The sequence below is a fragment of the Myotis daubentonii genome, chromosome 3 (genome assembly GCF_963259705.1).
Source record: "Myotis daubentonii chromosome 3, mMyoDau2.1, whole genome shotgun sequence".
In the NCBI taxonomy this organism is placed as follows: domain Eukaryota; kingdom Metazoa; phylum Chordata; class Mammalia; order Chiroptera; family Vespertilionidae; genus Myotis; species Myotis daubentonii.
Window position 1 is genome coordinate 64,674,122 of NC_081842.1, and position 22,466 is coordinate 64,696,587.

The 22,466-nt window shown below is 37.8% G+C and overlaps 1 protein-coding gene across 2 annotated transcripts in view; it reads left to right on the forward strand.

Annotated features, from left to right (window-relative positions):
• Nucleotides 1-22,466, forward strand: part of LSAMP (limbic system associated membrane protein) — a 651,671-nt gene that overhangs the window by 397,759 nt on the left and 231,446 nt on the right. For both annotated transcript variants that reach the window (XM_059687782.1, XM_059687783.1), the window contains exon 3: nucleotides 13,493-13,618. In XM_059687782.1, the coding sequence (XP_059543765.1) occupies nucleotides 13,493-13,618 (126 nt within the window). The remainder of the gene's footprint in view (nucleotides 1-13,492; nucleotides 13,619-22,466) is intronic.

The following is a 22,466-nucleotide window of genomic DNA, read 5'->3' on the forward strand; positions in this document are numbered from 1 at the left end:
ATGCCCATGGCTCTGAACAAACAGGTGGGACCGAGGTGCCTTCATGTCTAACTTCACATTTAGCTCAAGATTAATGAGAGACTCAGCTCATTCCGGTTTCATTTGTGGAAGCAAGGAAAGCAGGGACGGAACACTCCTTCTCACCACCATCACCATGCCCCCATTTTTCAGTTTTAAAAAGAGGGGGGAGAGAGAGAGAAGAGAAATTTCATTTTGAGTTGGCCAAACTGAGGAAGAGAAAACATAATACAGGCAGTACATAAGGCCTGTGAGGATGGCTCTAGTTTCCACTGTAAAATTATTCAAGATTTTCAAGTTACGGATGTAAATATTATCAGCATTATTTAAAAATTCCTTCAAAACCAGAAAGCCAAACACTTAGCCATACAACATTAATTGAACTGAATAATGCAGAGAAAACTAACTTCAGTAAATGAAATTTCTAGAGCTTCTACACAATCAGTGGTATTTTCATCATTGTACTCAGTACAACTACCCACCTACACTTTCATATCTCTCATTGCACCCTGATTATCTTGGTAGCCATTCAATTCGACCAACAAGGTAGCATCTCACGTCTTAGTGGTAGATAATCTAGTCTGTGAAGTAGCAAGGTCTTACTGGATCTTCTTGACACAATGAGAAGAGCTAGTCACTTTCCAGGTTTGTTACCTCATTATTGTGCTTTGGTTATCCAAGCAACCATTGATGGGAGATGGTGGTAATAATACTTGTCCAAGCCATCACACAAGAATAGGGTATGGATTAAATAAAACAGGGAATATAACTGTGTTTTATAAATTGTATAATGCTATACTACCTACAATATTACTAATTATCTTTATTATTTTTCTTATTTCTCCTTTTCTAATTGCTTGTGTCTTCTTCATCCTATATAATAAAAACCTAATATGCTAAGTGTTCAGTTGTCCAGTCGACCATTCAACCAATCAAAGCGTAATATGCTAATGATATGTTAAGGATGCTCAATCGCTTGCTATGATGTGCACTGACCACCAGGGAGCAGGCACTCCAACCAATAGGTTAGCTTGCTGCTGGGGTCTGGCTGATCCAGACTGAGCAAGAGGGGCAGACACACCCTGGAGCCCTCCCGCAGTCCCTCCCCAGCTAGCCAACCTCCTGTGTCCCTCCCCTGCCCTGATTGTGCACCAGTGGGATCCCTCAGCCTGGCCTGCACCCTCGCAATCTGGGACCCCTAGGGGGATGTCAGAGAGCCAGTTTCGGCCCGATCCCGCAGACCAGACCGAGGGACCCCACTGGTGCACTAATTTGTGCATCAGGCCTCTAGTTATATAATATTCATTTGCCCCTCCAACAGAGGTCAAGCAAAAATAAAATGGAGATATAACCCATATTCATCAACTCTAGCTTTTGTTTTTTATGCTTTCCCTTCTCCCATCCCCCCAACCCCCCACACGTATGCTGCCCACCTATTTACCTCTCCGGAAATTTCAAACCTACTTAAAATTGCAGAAAGTATTCTATTCTTCTGTGACATTTAATACTTGCAATAATTACTGTGTGCTCTATTGTATATAATTTTTGAAAAATTGTAATTTGCACGAATGTATTAATTCACAATGGTGACTCTATTTGTTTAGAGAGAAATAATGTGAATGTTCCACATTCTATTTGTAATGGTCATAGGTAAGCTTTGAATGGGGGCAATGCAAAAGAGAAATTCTAAAAACCTCCTGTCAATCCTATTCTTTGTCTGAATAGTCTATCTTCTGGGCCCTTGAGTGATGACAGGAAGCAACTTTTATTATTTTCATTGTATTCTAGGCATGCTTTAGTTCACCCTAGTTGGTTTCTATTAGAATCTACTTCCTTCCCTACATGTAAAGAACACTATATGCCTTCAGCAGCTAAAAAATAGAAATCAAATTTAGGCTAGTAATGTGGGCAGGAAATCATTAAGTTTAGGAATTCTTATAAGCATCTTAGTTATCTACATATTTCTGATTCCAAAAATGCAATGAAGAAATGAGATGAGCAGTAAGCCATTTTGAAAATGTTAGAATAAGTATTCTTATTATATTCATGATAACCTCTTACTGGCACTTGTGCTGAAAGAATAAAAACTGGCTGATCTAGGTCATAATTGTCATTGTTTTATCCCCACCTAACCTGTAACTATGCCTAGCACAGTGCCTTTTCGTGTTATAAGTGCTCAGCACATGTGGTCAGTTTGTATTATTCTTAAGCATAATAGACAACAGATTGATTTCTAAAACCTTTATATTTCTATTTTCTACTCACTTACAGCCCCTCTTTCTTCTGATTTAAAATCCTCTCTGCTTTTGATATAGGGAGTTGTTTGTAAGATTTTCTTAATAAATATATATATATATATATATATATATATATATATATATATATGCCTAAGTGACCATTACGACCGAATGACAAGAATGACCAAACGACCGGTCAACCGGATGCTATGATGCACATTGAACACCAGGGGGCAGGCGCTCAATGCAGGAGCTGTGCAGGAGCTGCCCCCTGGTGGTCAATGCACTCCCACAGCCAACCTTCCATGGCCCTGGCAGGGTCGGGGGGCGGCAGCAGGCCAACCTCCCGCAGTTCCTCCCCCTGGCTGGCCAGCCCCCAGGTTAGGCCTTGATTGCCAGCCAGGCCGAGGGACCCCACAGTGCATGAACTCGTACACTGGGCCTCTAGTCTATAATAATAAAAGTGTAACATGCTAATTAGACCAACAGCCAAATGACCTTCCAGACGTCCTTCTGGATGACCTTCTGGACAAAGCTGGGGAGCTGTGAGGGCCGAGCTCCTTGCATGAATTTTGTACATCAGACCTCTAGTAGCTAAATAATTCATTAAGGGGGTACAAGCAATGTTTACCCCACATTTAATTATTTTTTTTTAAGAAAGCTAATGGAACACACAAAAAAAAAAATACCTTGGTTGCCATAAAGCATTTTAAGAATATGTCCTGGTTTTGGGTTAAATCTACAGGCTATACATGGAGTAGGAGTGGGGTTTTAGTCGATGCCAGCAACATAGCCTAAGTTTTCATCTTTCTGAGAATTATACCAAACAATTGTCTATAACATGGAAAAGTGTCTTTTTCAGTACAAAGGGGAAAATATAAACTCATCTGTTCTCTGATAAACTCTCAGGGTGCCACTTCTCAGACTTTGGAATTCACCCAGGTGCTCTTTGCCACCTACCCTAGGTAGCCTGATAATTTTGAGCCTCCCTCTGCTCCATACCCCCATTTCTGCCAAATAATAAAACCATCTGGTCTGCTTACACTGTATCTAAAGGCTATTCTGTGATGACCAGAAATGAGGAAGCTATTTTGCCTAGGAAAAGGGAAGATAGCAGATTCATTCCTTTCACCTATTGATTAGGTCAGCTTCTGGATTCTCTCCCAGATTAGCAAAAATAAATATCCAAGCAGCTGAAATAAGGGTCTGGGAATATGAGATTCTGGAGAAGCTGCTGACTTGCTGAGTAACTGCAGCCTCAGTGAGCAGAGTCAGGATAGTTCCATTTGCTCTTATTTAGCAAAGCAATGACCCGTGCATGGGAACAGCCATTTGATTTCCCGCAGAGTAGACTTATTGCTGAAGCAGCAATAATGGACGCTTTTAGCTGGTCATGAATGCAAATGTCTGAATAACTTGTCCCTTTTCTAAACCAGCCCACACACTTGGATTCCAAGGTAATTTTGAACATTTAACAAATACAGAAAAATTCTAATTTAAAATACTTTCTTTGTAGATAGTTCAGGAGACTCAACCAGATGCAGATATTCGTGCCACACCTACTAGTATATCACCACATGTTCATATTCACCACTGGGTGGTGTATAAATGAGCTCATAGCCCTTTTGTCTCATGGCTACTGCACTTGAGTTATTTAGTCTGACCCAAATTAACTTTCCCTTTTGATGGTGGCTACTGTCTGGATGCATCTCTAGGGTTAGTTTTGGTGTAAATATGACGTCCTAGGACAGTGCTAGGAACTCATGACAACTTGGGAATATGATAATGTAGGGCTCAAAGGCTAAGAGGAGTATGTCTTACGCATCTAATCCCTTTGGACAATGCAGTAAAATGTCAGCTACCTCTCAGAGGACTATGGTGATTGAGGCTTCAGGCGCTACCTTAGTTACATGTACCATTTACAAAATGCTACTGTTGAGTAAAAGAGGATGGCTTTTTCTTAACTGCACATTGTTTTAACATATCATTTTCATGAGCTCCATCTCTCTAATTTCTCTGACATCACCACTCACATGGCATTGCTTTGCTTCATACATGCATTTTATCTTTTCCTCTAAATTGTTAACATATTATTCCTCTTTCCTTGCTTTTTTTCATCATTTAATGCATGCATTAATGCAGCATCTCTAACCACTCCTGACAGAGAAATTGAGTAACTGGTACTTATAATGAGTTTCTCCAACCCTCCGTTTCATCTGACACTTAAAGGATCTATAGTTTCCATATTTTCCCTACTCGCCCATAAAATGTGTGTCTGTAGGGAATCATGTTCCTGCAGAGTACTCCTTTCCAAATACCTACTCCAGAGGCAGGTGGTTCTTGCTTTGTAAAAGGATCCTAATAGTGGAAACTAGTACTAGTGGAAAAGAAATCACCACTGCTGGTTGTGTCCTTCTACTGCAATATCTAAGGCTTCAGAGATTCAAATTACAGACACAAAACACCTGGGAACATCTGTTATCTACAAGAACAACAACTAAAAGGGACCCCCTTTGACTGAGACTTACATTTCACATTATGTGATGACAGAATTTCATTTGGAGAGCTTTTTCTTGGGATCCCAAGAGTTACGCTTCTAAAATTTTTTGATGAAACTTATCGTTGTACACACACATCTTTGTGTCACTTTTATTATAGGTATAAAATGTCTAGACATTGACTAAAGGGCTGAGCATATTGGCATAGCTCTGCCCATTAGCAGATAAGAACTCAGTATATAACTTTGGGATGATTTATTGTTAATGCCACTGTTAAGGATTAATTATGAATTATAATAATTACCTACACTTTTTGGCAATAACAATGTCCTTAAGAATATAACTAGAATTCCATTTGCCATATAAATGCTTGAACTATTTTATCATGTTATTCTAGGAGGGGTTAAGCCAACACTGTTTTTAGCATGTAATAAATAATACACTTGTAGAACTTATAGTTTACAGGTAAGTTCACATGCATTACCTTACTTGGCCCAAATAATAATCCTGTAATATTGCCTAAAAATCAACTTTGCACATTATTTCCAATTACCAGATGAGGAAATTAAGACTCAAAGATATTAAAATAATTTGTCATTAATCTATTCATTTATTCACTCAAAATTTGCTAAACAGCTACAAAATGTCTGGTGGTGTGGGTTCAAAAGCAAATATTAGAGAATATGTGGTTCGCTTGTGAGCTAGTGGTAGGGTGGGATCAAAGCCCCTGGCTCTCAATCTAGCACACTGTGTTACATTTTCTAATCCGTCACTCATTGGGGAAACTACCGCAAAATGCAGCACAACATGTTTCCGTGGCATTTTCAAAAGCAAAATGCCAGGCTGGATGGATGTTTGATGTTTCACAAGATAGCATTTATGTGTTACAGTATATTTTTTTATTCTTATTGTTGAATTCTTGGATCATGCTTATTAAAGTCAAGCACTGCTCAAGAAACACCCTGTAGATTTCTGAACCCAGTTCATATAGACTCACCATACTGTTCCGTACAATCTACTACATATGCAACAGGATAGGGCTTAAGCTTCTCTACCCAGACCAAAGAAAGGTTAGCGATTAGGAAGTTGATAGTGTTCTGCTTTGAACAACCCCACCATCAACATACACAAAGGAATATATTTGCCTTGTCCCAACTTTAAATGAACAAGGAAGGCCAATTTGTTGCTAATTTATACCATTGGGAATGGCATTTTGAAGTAAATACAAGTAATAACAGCTCATTATTTAACGTTAGGGAAATAAGCCAGCTGACTCCTTTTTTCCCCTACTCTGGAGCTAATATTTTTCTTCTGTAGTCTGGTTAGTTAGGAGCCAAGGATGAAGGCATTAAAACAATCACAGCTAGAATTAGACAGTCTGCAAAACTACGATTATTTTTAAAGCAATGTGTACTAACAGATAAGAACCAAAGCTAAACATAAAACTAGGTTGGTTTTGTGAAAACCCAAATCAGCTACAGGAGTTAAGTAAGGAGAGATGAAAAAATTACCTCTATGAAAGGCCCCTTTTCAAATTTTTCCCTTATGAGTGCTTTCCAATTTGCAACAATTAGGATTCCTTGATTTAAACAGCAGAAATTGGGTATATTGATGTATTAAGGGAATAACATGGAATAGCTGATTGGAAGAATATGGAGTAGCTCACAGAATCCAAAGAAAAGCAGAAAAATCTTGCCTTGGAAAGCCCGGAAGTCATGCATCTCTATGAATGCAGGTTGCAGACACTAGTGAAAACTAATGGTTCTTTTATTGCTGCTCTTTTATGATCCATATTAGCTAACCATTGCTGCTGAAGAAACCACTCCAAAAGTAAGAGGCATAAACAATAGTTATTCTTTATTCCTCACAAACATGCAAGTCAGCAGAGCCAGGCCGGACTTCACTGCAGGTGACTGTTGCTGGGGTTGTCAGATATGTTGAATGAAAAATAGGATGCCAGTTAAAAATGAATTTTAGATAACAAATATTTTAGTATAAGTATACCCCATGCAATATTTGGAACTTGTACTAATGAAAAGCATTTGTTGTTGATCTGAAATTCATATTTAACTGGGTACTCTGTATTTTATCTGGCAATACTACTTGCCATCTTCCATCCTCCTTCTCCTGGAACCAACAGGCTCAGTTGGGCATGTTCTTCTCATGGTGATGGCAGAGGCACAAGATAAAGTGAGTTCAATTGTGCCAACTCTTTTCAAAACCCTTCTTGTATTCCCTATGCTGATATCCCTGTCCATAACATGGCACAGGGGTAGAAAACTGTGCACCACCCACTATAGGAAGGCATGGGCATGGCAAAGGATGTGGATACAGGGAACAGTGGGAAATTGGGGCCATTAATACAGTCTATCACAGGTTGAATCAGTGTTAAGATCTCTTGAGCCATTCCTTATAAAAAGCAAGGTCAAGGGAGGGAGAGGTTTAATGGTCCAGTTTATGGCATACTCCCAATCCTTGGCCTAGGGAAAACAGGTCGCTTGATTGACAGTCCCAACAAACCAATGACAGTAGGTGAGAGATGGTTTCCACAAAGGAAAAATAGGGTGTCTTACCAGAAGAAGGTGTGGATTTGGGCAGGTAAAAAATTCCACTCATATCTCTAACTTTGCCTTCAATTCCACTTTTGGTCATGCATAAGAGATGCTAGTCTTATATAAGAGAAAAAGGAATGATTGAAACCTAGGGAACTATCAAAAGAGGTACAGGCACCTCTGGGTCTGCAAATGCCAGGACAGATCCTGGAGATTTGGTATAGATAGAGGGTATGGATATTACAACAACAAAAAAGTGAGGAGGGACAATAAAATCATGGGTAGCAGAGCTAGATTATGTCATAATACTACTTAATGCTGGTTCATTTATGTGTCCAAGTACACCTTGATGTTAGCATTATTTTTGAAACTGCCATTCTACTTGTACTGAATAGAAAAAGCATGCAATTCTTTAACACATAACTTATGTGTATTTCAATAGGTGTGTATTTCTCACAGTAGGTGTGTGTTTCAGTAGGTGAAAGAATATCACCTATTAGTTCAGAATTTGAACTATTAGGTGTGGCATTTTCATTTTACAATGTTTTTAACAATGGGAAAACCTGAGAATATTCTGGAATAATGAATTTTGCCAGTGTTCTGAAAGATGGATATCTAAATGGTGTATTTTACTCAACATTTTAGGAGGTGTTCATCTAATAAACAGTTAAATTTGGAACTAGGAATACATACTAATAATGTGGTGTCCAATAGATTAGTGACATACTTTTAAATATTTTGATAAAATTAATTTGCATGGTTAGTAAGGTTTACCTTTGCATGTTTCCCAAAAATATTGCCCTGGTCAATTTGGTAGCACTATATAGGGTATTTCTGAAAAACAAAATGATGTATATATTTTATAATATTTCACATTTGGTATTGGGGAAATTGACTAAAAATAATTGGAGTGGAAAACTTGGCTGTAGCTCACACCATAAATAAATCCTAGATTGTTTAAAGAGTTCAGTATAAAAAAATGAAACAAACCATTAAAAGAAAAGAAGAAATAGATGTAAATATTTAACTGATCTTATGTTAGGAAAGAAACTAATATGCACAGAAGCAATAGAAAAAATCATAAAAAAAGATTAACAAAGTAATAGAAAACTTCTGCAAAAGAAAAATCATTGTGAAGTTAAGAATTAGGAATACGTTGTGGAGATTGCAAATACCATGACAGCAGAAGGTTAATTCCTTATGACATAAGGAACTCTTATTAGTCCAAACAAATTAAGGAGATTACTGAAACTGAATAGGCTGTAAAAGATGAAGTAAATGGTCCATGGCAATACATTTAGGAAAAAGTGATCAGTCACACTAGTATCCTGTGAATAAAAAGTGTTAGGCAATATTCCAGAAATTAAAACAAAAACAACAACCAAAACCAAACAAACATAAAAAACAGAGTTCTGTGATAACCCAAGAATTAAGAATTGAACATACATAAATCAGTATTGCAGTGATTTTGATAAATGACTTATATTTGCTGGTATAAATAAGATTAGCATATTGAACACTATTTTCTAAGTGGTCATTCTTATTGAGCATTAAAATAAAGCAAAATATACTATTTGGAACCACTTTTGCAAGATTTTGACCTACAGTTAAGTTTGGGAAATCTATAAACATGTTGTAGTCCTGGCTTTGGCATTTCTTAGCTATGTGATTTTTACTCATTTTACCCCCTGTGTATACATCTATAAAATGGCAGTAATAATAACAATACCTTTTACTTCCCAGAGTCTGTGTAAAGATTTTACTAGGTAATAGAATAAAACCTCTGAATTGTTACTTTAGTGTTATATTATCAGTGATGGTGTAAATGTAAACTCCATGAATTACTACAGGCAATTAGAAAGGAACTATGAAACCATTTAACTAAAAATGTTTATGCATGACTCCTCATAGGAAAAAAAAAAAAAAAAACCCTGAAAAATCTGTAATTGAGGAAACTGGACACCAAGTTTGTCTTGCTTTGTATGTTCCTAAAATCCAAACATTTCTCTGCCCCATGGTTAATTGTTAGTGAAATACATTTATAGTGAAATACATAACTAAAAGGTAGCTAAAGAAATATTTATAAAAACTGTCAGTGTTTTATTGGTTCAAAATAAAAGCTTTCTGTTTTTCTGACAAAAATTCAGTGATATGACTTCCTTTAGCTCAGAAAAGAGTTTGGAGGAAAACTTTATTGTGTGTGTTGTTGTTTTTGTGTAGCGTTTTTGGTGTGTTTGTGTTGTTTTTTTTCCCCCAAATACTGTGAGTACCATGATCCAAGTACTCTGTAAGATTCAGTGGTCAAGGAAACAAAGGCCCTACTGTCTGCCTGTTTCAGTTTAGTGACAAGGACAGGTACATAACCCAGCAATTAAGATTCAGTACTGTGGTGGAGAAAATAAAGGGCGCAGTGTTGAGAACCAGGAGGGTACTTCAATCAATGTGGAGTCAGAAGGGGATGGAGGAGGTGGGAATGACAGGACAATCTTCCTGGAAAAGTGAGCAAATAAACTGACAAGCTGAAACCTGAAGGAGGAAAGGGGCTAACCACATGAAGAGTTGAAAGAAGGATATTCCATGTAGAAAAAAAAGAAAAAGAATGTTGCATGTCTGGAAGAAAATGATTATAGTATAGGAACCAAATTTGTTTGATCTGACTGGATGATGCAATTCAAAGTGATTAGGAAGTAAGGCTGGAGAGAGAAGCAGGGGCCAATAGTGAATGACCTATTAAGATATATTAAGAAATTTGGATTTTCTCTTCAGGGCAATAAGATTAATCAGGGGATACTATACTCACATTTGCAATTTAGGAAAAAAATTCTGATTGTTGTGTGGTACATGAATGACAATGAGCTTGAGGAGACGAAAGCTAGAGGCAAAGAAACTAGTTATAATGCTCTTGCAGAAATTCGGGGAAGAAATGTTGATGGCTGGAAAAAGCTAGTGGAAATAGGGAGAGAAAGTAATGGATGAATCTGAAAATTCATTAGTCACAGAACTGGGGATCCATTTTATATGGGACAGTAAAGGAGAGAGAGCTGTCAAGATAGAGAAGCTTCTCTTTTTGCTTGGGCAACTGTTTGCAGGATGACACCATTTAATGGGAGAGTAAACACAAGATAACAAGTGGGAAGGAAGATGATGAGTACTATGTTGAACCTTGGGTATCTGTGAGGCATAAATGGAGATGCAGAAGAGCCAAAGAGAAAACTAGGTACAAAGTTCATGAGAAAAATCTGGGCTGTGAATACTGATTTAGGAATTATCAACAACATGGCTTATACTTCTGAAGCTAGAAAGTAGATGAGATGACTCACAGTGAATGATAGCAAGAAAAAGACAGCAAACAAACCCTCAGGAATATAGATATTTAAGGAATCGGACAAGATAAGCCCCAGAGTTAAACTGGCAGGACTGGCCAGAGGACTAAGTGGAAAAGCAGCTGATTTTGGTGACCTAGAAACTAAGAAAAGTAAAGAATGGAAGAGTTTGTGGTCAACAAAATAATCTACTTTAGAGAAAAATAATAATACATATTGTTCACTGGACCTATAAACAATATGGTTTGAACAAATTGGTGAGCTTCCTGAAAGCACTTTCTTTGGAGGTCAGTGAGGGAATCCAGATTGCACTGAAGGTTGGAGATAAACAGGAGATGAAGATGTTGTATAGAACAATTCCTTCAAGAAACTTGGAGAAAGAGAGAGGTTGAAAGTTGGTAGGAGGGCAACATGGGATTTGCAGAGGGACTTTTTATAGAGAAAAAGAACTACATGGATTATAAATATTATGGGAAGAAGCTGGTACAAAGTGCAGTAAAGTAGGAAGATAAATAATGGAGTGAAACCCATTGATAGTGACCCCGAGGAAGAGGTGATACAATGTCAACATGATTATATTTCTTAACTATTCAACATAATCACTTTTTGTACCTTCAGTATCTGAGATCCGGGACCTGAGTATATTGTCCTTAGTAACTAAAAGAAATAATATAGTTTGGTGGCCAAAACATAGCCCTGCAGTCAGCTGTTCTAGATTTTATTCCTGATTTTGTTACTACTTGTCTATGTACCATTGAGCATATCTCGACTTGCATACCATGTAAAATTAAAGCTATTGGTATATTCCTCTCATAAAAGAGAGGTAATGTAAGTACATTGCATCATAGGCATTAACTCTGTGAGAGCTTGATCATTGAAGATTTTTTCTGTTCTATAAATTTGAGTGTTTTTATATTAGGGATATATAGCCCCCCCCCCCAACTTCACTTTTTTAAATATCAGAACACAGTTTTATTTCCTCTATGCTGTGTGCCTTGTAATTCAAAATTAGCTACAACCTGACTGATATGAGCACTTGTAATTACTGTATAGATTCCTATTATTGAGAAAGGCACCTAGAATGATTAAGTTCTGTTCTATCATAGCTTTATATTTTATTGGTGCTTTTTTGTTTGTTTGTTTGTTTGCTTTTAGAGAGGTTCTGAAACCTGGCTTACTCAGTTCGGAATTAGAAACTTCCAATATTAAATGGCAGAACAGTTGGACACTCAGGAGCTATGAGTTCTAAGCCCAACCATAGTTCTTGATGGGATCACCCTCAACAAGCCATTATTCCTCTCTTGTGTCCTGTTCTGTTCTTTTCTATAAAAAGCGTATAACCTTTCAGGTTCTCATTATAAAAGTGTGGGAGAATATATTGCAAGTCAACATATTGGGGTTAGGGGATGTTTTCTTAAAGGGGAACTGGAAAATTATAAATATAAATTACTAAATAATGAGAATCAACTACATTCTATTTCTGTCATTGGGTTTGGTTTGGAAACCCTGGTTTCTACCCAGAAGCCATATAGCATGTCACTGTGTGAGGAATGTTACGATGAGAGCTCTCTACTCAGTTCCTCCTTGTGACACTCTGATCTGGTCAGTTGCCCAAGTCCCATCAGTGTCTGTGGGGATTATATGTTTATCAGGCAGCTGCCTCTACAAGCAGAAAGTGTTCCTGTTTTATTTGTCACCACACAGAGTTCCTAATAGACAGGAAAATAAAGAAAAAGTAAGATTCTTGAACTCCTCCCTGCTGTTCTCAACACATACTTTCTCAGGGACAGCATAAGCCACTAAGAGTAAAAAAAGGAAAATCACAGTCAAACCATAAACTCTGCTATTTGTAGTCAGTGTATAACCTCTGTGAAGAAATTTGGGAGTAATTCACTTTCCACTCCAGTCTACCAATGTGCGATCTAATGTGGCTGCCCTGAACACTAATGAAGGAGTCAGACGGCAGTACCACTAGCCCTTGGGGACTCATTTCTCACATCACCAAAAAGTAATTGTCGTCATTTGCAGCCATCTGGTAGCCTGGATTGTGAAGATGAAGTTTCATTCAAGTAGTGCTTAAAAGTGTGGGCCCTGGAGTCTGCCTAGAGTCAAATCAGTTTTCTGCTTCTCACCTAGCCCCCTCTATGCCTCACTTTCTCACCTATAAGTAAAATTCTATGAATAGTAAGTAATGCAAGTTAGCTGTTATTAAATTGTTAGTAGTAGTGGTGATGATAGTTATTAGGAGTAATAGTATATTTTGGTGATATCTACCTATCTGTGACATAGGCCTTATTAATTCAATTTTAATTATCTGGCAGGCACATACCAAGATGCTATTTAGAGACTTTCTATTGTAGTGATTAACTAGTTGTTTCCTTATGGGGCTAGATTATAAGTATCCAGGTTTTACTATATCTTAATAACACAACTATGAAATCTTATACTAAATAATACCTTTTTCCCTGACATTTCGAGATTAGATTATATTCCTTTTTATAGATAAGAAAATATAAGTAACAGTAATAAGAAAATTTATTCTTAATATGTATAAATGTCCACAATCTCTAATAGCCAAAAAAGTAATTCTAATCAGAAAAAAGCTGAGTCATTTTCATTGTACTTCCTAAAGCACTTGGCCATAGTGGAAAGAATCTCAACTTATAGTAAGACTCATGCTTCTTATTTGCTCATGAAGTCTCTAGTAGGTCCTAAAACACTCTGGCTTCCTAACACCCAAATTTCGAGGCCTAAAGTTTTAAGAGTACTTAGCTCATATTTGCCACTTCCAGTTGCATGGACCAATGCTGAAAATCTGCTTTTACTGACGTAGTTACACATTCTATTTGCTTTTGTCTTTACAGTTCCACCAAAGATCTCCAACATCTCCTCGGATGTCACTGTGAATGAGGGCAGCAATGTGACCCTGGTCTGCATGGCCAATGGCCGTCCTGAACCTGTTATCACCTGGAGACACCTTACACCAACTGGTAAGCAACCCTCCGGTCTCCAAAATGCCACACACTATTTAAGAGAGCCCCACACTTCTGAGATTCCAGTGGATCTGAAAGGCAAGCATGTGTCTTGTTATTATGACACGAATAGAATTGTGACATAGAAGTTATTTAGGGTCCTCCCTGGTATGGGTCCATCTCTATAAAGTCTTCAACCATGGTACAAATGGATATATTTTATTTTATTTTCAATAGAACACTCCCCCAAGGCAACAAATATAGAAGCATTAAATGTCTTAAATTACTTCATATTATGTTTAAAATGTATCCCAGTTTGGTGTTTGAGTGTCTTGGGGCAAATGTGTTGTATGGATTACATTTACATACTTCTTTCTATAAAGGTAGGGATCAATTAGTCTTATGAAATGTCATTTCTTTTAGTAGATAGCTCCCAACTATTAACTGACTTATATCTGATAGTCTCTTAAAGTTTCTTTATAAAAATTATCTAGAGATTAATTTAAAACAATTTTTATTTTGGAATGAACACCATAAAAAAGTTGTTGTGCAAAGCTAGACATACAAGGAAAGCTATCCTGAGATATTTTAAAAGGCCAGGATAGTGTTTGGTTATAGCGTCTTAAAAAACAAACAAATAAACAACAAAAAAACATTCTGTATTTTGTAGTGTGAGAATATTGGCCTCCATTTTATGTTAGCTCTCAAATTAATGTATCAAGTGAAGTTTGAACCAATCTATGGAACAGTCTTTTATTTAAGCAGCTATTCTTACTAGAGGCTTCTACTTTCTTGAGAAAAATGTTACTCAGTACCCATCCTCATTGTTAATGGATTCAACTTGTCATTTATTTATAATATATAAGAACAATAAATGAGGTACTTATTTGGTAGATCAAGCTCATTTCCTCTCAGATCCATTTTATATCCGCACATGGGAAAAATACATATGGAGGGTAATTTTAAGTGTGAACCTCTGGGTATCATACACCTTTCCCCTGGATTAAATTAAACCACCAGAGCACATTCTACTTGGATAGAATTATATCATCCCCCAACCTTACACCACCTACCTCTGTCCCAAGTAGAACTGCTTTTACTGAATGAAAATTTGCTATAAAAGCTATTGGCCCCATTTAAAGGTGTCATAAAAGATCTCCTCTAAAATTGTGGCTTTTGTTGAAAGTTTTTGAGAGATTGTTAATTTTATTACATAGTTTCCATTTCAAGGACCCTTTAAGGAAATTGCTATTTATTTTCATTATTTCTAGTGTTGTTTTTCTAAGCAATACCTTGTTCTTCTATAAATAAACCCAGTGAATTTTTATAAATGATCATGAATCCTTCATTGTATTAACTATTACCAAAGGTAGAGACAAATTTATGGCCCATTTATAAAAGAATATAGGAAATTCTATGTAAAGTACAAGTTAACAATATGAATTTTAAGCAAACTATATGAGATTTTATGGCATCAAATCCTTGCTTTCTTCTTGTTTTCTTACCATTATTTTAATATTGTCTCACCTATAACAAATTTAAATGTATATATACTATATTCTTTATAATCTCTTAATTTCTGTGAAAAAAAGTTGTAAAGAAAAGAAGGAAGATAGATTATATTCAATTGATAATCAAGGAATGAACTACATTAATAAAACTATTTTATTTCTTTAGGTGCACTATTGCCTAGTAAAGGTTTTTTCTCAGGAAAAAAATGCTATTGGTGACCTGAATCTAAAGATATATTCTTTTTTTATCCCTTGTTTTCAGAAAAATAGTTAGCTAGAGCCAGAGTTTTAAGCTTGGTCTAGAAGTTTAGATTTTCATGGCTAACTCTGGTAAACTTTAATATATATATATATATATATATATATATATATATATATATATATATATATATATATATATACAAATTAATGTATCAAGTGAAGTGTGAACCAATCTATGGAACAGTCTTTTATTTAAGCAGCTATTCTTACTAGAGGCTTCTACTTTCTGGAGAAAAATATTAGTACCTATCCTCATTGTTAATGGATGCAACTTGTCATTTATTTATAATATATAAGAACAATAAATGAGGTACTTATTTGGTAGATCAAGCTCATTTCCTCTCAGACCCATTTTGTATCCTCACATGGGAAAAATACATATGGAGGGTAATTTGAAATATGTATATTTCAAATTATATATATACTAGAGGCCCGGTGCACAAAAATTTGTGCACTCGGGGGGGAGAGGGGGGTCCCTCAGCCCGGCCTGTGCCCTCTCACAGTCTGGGACCCCTCGGGAGATAATGACCTGCTGGCTTAGGCCTACTCCCGGGTGGCAGAGGGCAGGCCCAATCCCTAGGTGCAGCCCCTGGTCGGGCTCAGAGCAGGGCCAATTGGGGAGTTGGGGCGCCGCCCCGTCTTGCACAGATCAGGGCAGATTGGGAGGTTGTGATGCCACCCTCAGGGTAGGGCCAATTGGGGGGTTGGGGCAACGCCCCCGTCACACTCAAGGCAGGGTCGATGGGGAGGTTGCGGCGCCACCCCCTGTCACGCACAGAGCAGGGTCAATCAGGGGGTTGGGGCGCTGCCCCCGTCACACACAGAGCAGGGCCCATCAGGGGGTTGGGGCGCCGCCACTCTCACACTCAGGGCAGGGCCGATGGGGAGGTTATGGCTCTACCCCGTCACACACAGAGCAGGGCCCGTGGGGGGGGGAGGTTGGGGAGCTCCCCCCTATCAGGCACAGAGCAGGGCTGCTCAGGGGGTTGGGGCCCCGTCCCCTGTCACACACAGAGCCGCAGGGCAATCAGGGGGTTTGGGTGCTGCCTCCTGTCACGCTGATCCCGGTGCCGGGAGGCATATTACCCTTTTACTATATAGGGTAGAGGCCTGGTGCATGGGTGGGGCTGGCTGGTTTGCCCTGAAGGGTGTCCTGGATCAGGGTGGGGGTCCCCAATGGGGTGCCTGGCCAGTCTCGGTGAGGGGCTGAGGGCTGTTTCCAGGCTGGGAGTGACTGAAGTTCCCAACTACTCCTTTTTTTCTTTTTTTTATTCTGGGCCAGCTTTACCTTGAGGCTTGGCTCCAGCTCAAGTGGCTGAAAGTAGGTTTCTGGCCTTTGCTTACAATGTTGCGAATCTGCTGGCTGAAGTCCGGCGGTATTTGTTACAATGTTTCTTAAACTGCCTGCTCAGAGGCCTGCAGCCGCAGGCGGGGAACGTTGGTTTCCTCCAACGATCCTCCATCACTGAGGCAAGCAAGCCTCATGCTAGTTTCTTGGCTGACAGTTAATTTGCATATCTCGCTGATTAGCCAATGAAAAGGGTAGCGGTCGTACGCCCATTACCATGTTTCTCTTTTATTAGTGTAGATAGTAAATATATATATATATATATATATATATATATATATATATATATATATACTAATAAAAGAGAAACATGCAAATTGATGTCACTCCACTATGCCCACCAGCCAATCAGGATGAGTATGCAAATTAACCCAACAAAGATGGAGGTTAATTTGCATATACAGGCAAGGAGCGAAGACTGAAGACTGAAGATGACTGAAGACTGAAGACGACTGAAGACTGAAGAGGCTTGCCTTCTCCTCTGTGGCCAGAGTGAAGGCCTGGGTCCCCGGTGCTGGAGGAAAACTGGTGCCGGCAGCCAGGGGAAGGAAGGCCTATTGCACGAATCTCTTCGTGCAACGGGCCTCTAGTATATAAATATATTGATTTTTTTAGAAAGAGAGAAAGAAAGTGGGATAGAGAGATAGAAACATGGATGAGAGAGAAACATCAATTAGCTGCCTTCTGAACGCCCCCAATGGGGATTGAGCCCACAACCCAGACATATGCCCTGACCCAGAATGGAACCATGACCTCTTGGTTTGTGGGTTGAAGCTCAACCACTGAGTCACACTGGCTGGGGTAGGGTAAACTTTTTAATGATAATGAACATGTGATTTGAACGCTGAATAACCTGGTTATCCATGATGTTTCAAGTCAACAAAGGCCATAGGTAGGCCAGATATTCCACAGTAAAGGCAGCATCTAGATACATTCAGAGAACCCTCAAAATCAGCTAGAAAAACAGGTGTCTTCACAGGGGTTTCCAATAGGCAGACCAGGGGGCAGCAAACTACATCCCCGAGCCAAATTCAGCCTGCTCCACTTTTGTACAGCCTGCAAGCTAAGAATGGTATTTAAATGGTTAGGAAACATTTCAAAAGAAGAATTTTATTTTTGTTGTGAAAAAATATATGACATTCACATTTCAGTGCCCATGAATAAAGTTTTATGGAAACACAGCCATGCTCACTCATTTATATATTGTCTATCACTGCCTTTGCTCTAAAATAGCAGAGTTGAATAGTTGAAACAAAGGTGGATTAGCCCCAAAACCTAAAATGTTCTCTATCTGACCTTTTATAGTATGGTTTACAGACAGTCTCCTGTTCAAGGCTACGTCTTAGAGGATAGGTTGAGGATTTCTGCACTCATCCTTAATGCTATAGGGCTTTGGAGATATCATCCATTTAGTTCCTAAGGACATCTCAAGGGAAAGAACTTTATTCTTCTATAATACTCTATCTAGGTCCTCTCTGTGGGTCAAATTCTATTCTGGCGCATGCAAAACTAACTCCTGCTGCATTCACAGACTCAATGGCAAACTCCAGTTCTCCCTTACAGTGGTATTAATTCCCCAGGCCACGCTTTCATCTTTCACATCTGACCTAAATAAGCATCTATCTGATCATAATCATATTCCTGGTGACAGGAGAGAGAATTTGCCTTTCCTGTCCTATAAAGGAAACTAAGATTGATTTTTTCATCTTTGTTTTTTGTGGGTTATTTTCCTTTTTTTTTTTTTCCAAAAATTGAAAATGGGATGATCCTTTTCAGCCTATATTGCAAAAGCTTTTCTTGTAGACACCCAAAGAAGAGGCTGTGCTCCCTGTGTGACAGCAAAGCTACCTGCAACCCATGGCCTTGTGAGAAAAAAACCCCGGCTAGCTTTGTTCAATTATTAATTGTGCCTTCAACAGTTCAGAGTGTGACTGCCTGGCAGAGGAAACGTACCTGTAATTAGCTCGACCCCACAGGGACACTGAGCCCTGAAAGGGGGAAGATTCCATGCAGGGTTCACAAGGACCTGATTACCCGTCATTTGATGACATGGGGGGAGGAAGGGAAGAGAGTGCAAGGTATATTTTTATGAGTGGAAGGATATTCTTACCTCTTACTTCAGATTTATTTATTTTTAATTTTAGGTTGAGCCATTTTATTTCTCATTCTTTTGACACCTGAAATTTCTCTTTCAAGTATACTGCTAATGGTTTTTAAAGCAGGATATTAGAAGAACTGTGAATCTTTCATACATATAAAATCAAAACATATACCTGACTGAGATGGAGCAAAAGAGATTGATGCATTCTGTGGTTGTCTTTCCTGTATTTCTGATGTCTTCATTTTTTTCTCCTCTTATTCTGCATAGTCAAAATGATATGCCATGTATGTGGTGGTTAAATGTGACCTATTTTCTCCCTTAATTAAGTTAGGCTTTCATAATCCTGTAACTCCTTTAGGGCAATTGCACTGTAACATGTATTTTCTATAGAGTGTTTGATCTCCCTTCTGTGAACCATGCTACTCTCATCTCTCTTAACTTTGTTTCTAAATCTTTCTTCTCACACTCAAGAGGAAGTCTCTTTCTCAAGTGTGCCTCGTGTGGTGTCAAGATTGTTCAGGGTTACAGGAAGTTTTTATACATTTCATTTCTATAAAGGTTTTTACAACCTCAGTAGCTTTCTATACCTGAAGAAGGAAAACAAACAAACAAACAAACAAACAAAAACACACATTGACCATTCAGGCTGAGAATAACTTAATCAGTGCTATACAATTCTCTGTCCAAGTCAAAAGCCAGACATATTTTGTGTTTTGGTAGAATGGGTGGGAAAACATTGTGCTGGGAGGAGCCCAGGGGACTCTGGAGAATCTGAAATCCCATTTTCTCATTGGATGTTGGGTTTTAATCATTTGGCTGGACATTTCCTCTTAATTCATTTCTAAGTTTGAATACTGACAGTACTCTTAAACTCCATTAATGCTTTAACTCCATCGGTCTTATTTCTAATTTTTTAACTCACCCAATTATTATTATTTCCAGCCTAGACTCCGTCCTCAAGGCTTAGGAAAAATATATAATGTTAAACTATGCTCATTTATCTAAATTCCAGAAGTACATGTTATAAGTAACTATCATCTGTTCTTTTTAGTTAGCATATTAGAATAGACAGGACTTCACACTTCACACAGAGAGTATATGTTCTACCAATTTAAGTTTCAGGAAATTCTTTCTCTAAGATTTTTTCTTATATGGACCTTCCAGAAGGTTCTGTGGGTCAATCTTGGTAGTATAAGGATGTGGAAGAATCAAACCTGGGCACTTTGCAGGTAAAGGCTCTTGACTACGTGGTGACAATATAAATGAGAGTAATGGTGCAACTTGTTCTATTCATTGTTTTAATTTATTTCTTGCATTTTTATTTTTAATATTCCATTTTTCTCTACAAACAGCAGAAAAAAATTGCTGCTTTCTTTTCATTGTCTTACTTGTATATTGTTTCTTAAATAGCTCATCTGCCAATACAGAATTATATCCAAATTAGCCTTGATCTCTATTTCATAATTTGTTCTTTGGGCAAGAAATATTTATGGAATGCTCACTCTGTAAAAGGACAAAATGAAGAGCATGACAGACATAGTCCCTGCACAAATGGAGCTTATAGTTCAATAAGAAGGCAGAACATTAAACTAATAATTGCATGAATAACCCTTTAATTAGATTTATATAGTACAAAGGAAAATTATAGCATTCAATAAAGCCATAAAACAGGGCCATATAGTAAAACCTGCAAGGCCAGCAAAGCTCCCCTGAGAGGAACTTATGCTGAGACCTCAAGGATGGATGGACCTGGCCAAGAAAATAGAAAGATAAGAGTGTCCCAGGCAGAAAAAACAACAACAACAAAAACATATAATAATGCATATAAGAATCTAGGGAGCATCTTTATGTGAAACCACGATGTCAATGTTTAATTATGCTACCTTTGTTAATGTTTAAATCTCTTTTTTGCATACATTATTTTTATTTTACTTTTTAATATTCCTGTTTTCTTTTCAAAGAAAAATAAAACTCTTGCTATACATTTTTTCAGTATCTTACTTATATACTGGTTATAAATATATAGTGCTGAATATACCAGCATAGCAGGCATATAGACAGTTGTTTGTGTGTATGAATATATTAAGTTTAGGTCAGAAACCTATTCTTGCCCCACACAGGTGATTTCAAAATAGCCTAATAAAGTCAACACAAACTCTTTTTCAGTAACCTTATCATAAAAACAAATGGGTAACTTAGAAAACAAAGACTACAGGATTTAACCACATGATTACTGGCATCCAAACCTTAAAAACCCTGGACAAGACTCCCAATAACTAGCACTGTCAACCTGGAAGCCATGGGAGGATCTCCACAACCAGCTCTGCTGGCCATTCTGAGGAGTATTGAACAAATGTCCTAGCACCACGTCAGCACCTCATTTTTACCCTACCCACATCTCTCATCAAACCTCCAGAATACTCTTTCAAAGAGAAATTAATCACCCTAGACATGGCCTTGGGTGCTCCAGGACACTGTGGAAGCTTGGGTAGGGGAGGGAGAATAGTTTAATCGTAAACTTTGTACATGATCTAATTGAGCATAAAAGTCCACATCTCTCAGTATCCCACTACGTCACACATTTTTTATTGATTAAGTTATTATATATGTGTACCTATCCCCATGTTACCTCCTATCCCCCCAACTCATGCCCTCACCCCCCTGTTGTCTGTGTCCATTGGTTAGGCCTATATGCTTACATATAAGTCCTTTGGTTGATCTCTTCCCCTTACCCCCACCCTCCCCTACTTTCCCTCTGAAGTTTGATACTTCAAATATTTTTGCCATTATTCCAAATAGTATGTATTTTCTCATTTAAAATAGGTCTAAAGATAGAATTTTTATCAAAGGTTATCATGAGAATGAAAATAGAATATGTAAGCGAAGTTCTTAGGTTAGTATTAGATATTATTGCTATTCTTATTTTATTATTTATTTAATTATATTTACACATACATTAGCTTCCTATAATGATAATTTGGGGGGAGACTAATAATTAGATTGAAAACAATCGCAATGCCATCTTTATCCAGGTCTATCCTCCATTTCAATACAACAACCTGGGAGATTTTTTAAATGTTCTTATCAAGATAACATTTACCATTTTATGTTTTACATTGCATCACATCTCAACAAACCCACTGGAGGTGTACCTTTTTTCAAAAAGGGCATGACAACAGTGCCATGTTAGAGAGAGATTTTCTAAAGTAGCTCATTCATGAATCCGAGCTTCTCCTAGGGGACAGTTTATACTGAGTCTGGCTATGTAACAGCAAATATCTATTAATTGTAGATATATATAGAACCTATAGGTTGTAAATCACAGCACCTTTTTTTAAAACAAAATTGGTGTTTCAACACCAGAAAAATGACTGACGATTTTCATGATTGAGCCACTGAACAGTAACAGTAGGGTGACACAATAAAAACAAAACAAAAAGAAAGCAGTAAGTATAGTTTTTTGGAGACACATATTAAAAAGATCAAAGTGATTGTGAAATTATTGCAATGGGCAGATATTTACACAATGCAAGTCATTAAGGTAAGTGCAGGTTGATTTATTTAGGAGCCAAACAAACCACTGTAGAAGAAGAGACAGTAGGACTCACAGTGTATTGATTTGGCTTACTCATACAACAAAAGCCA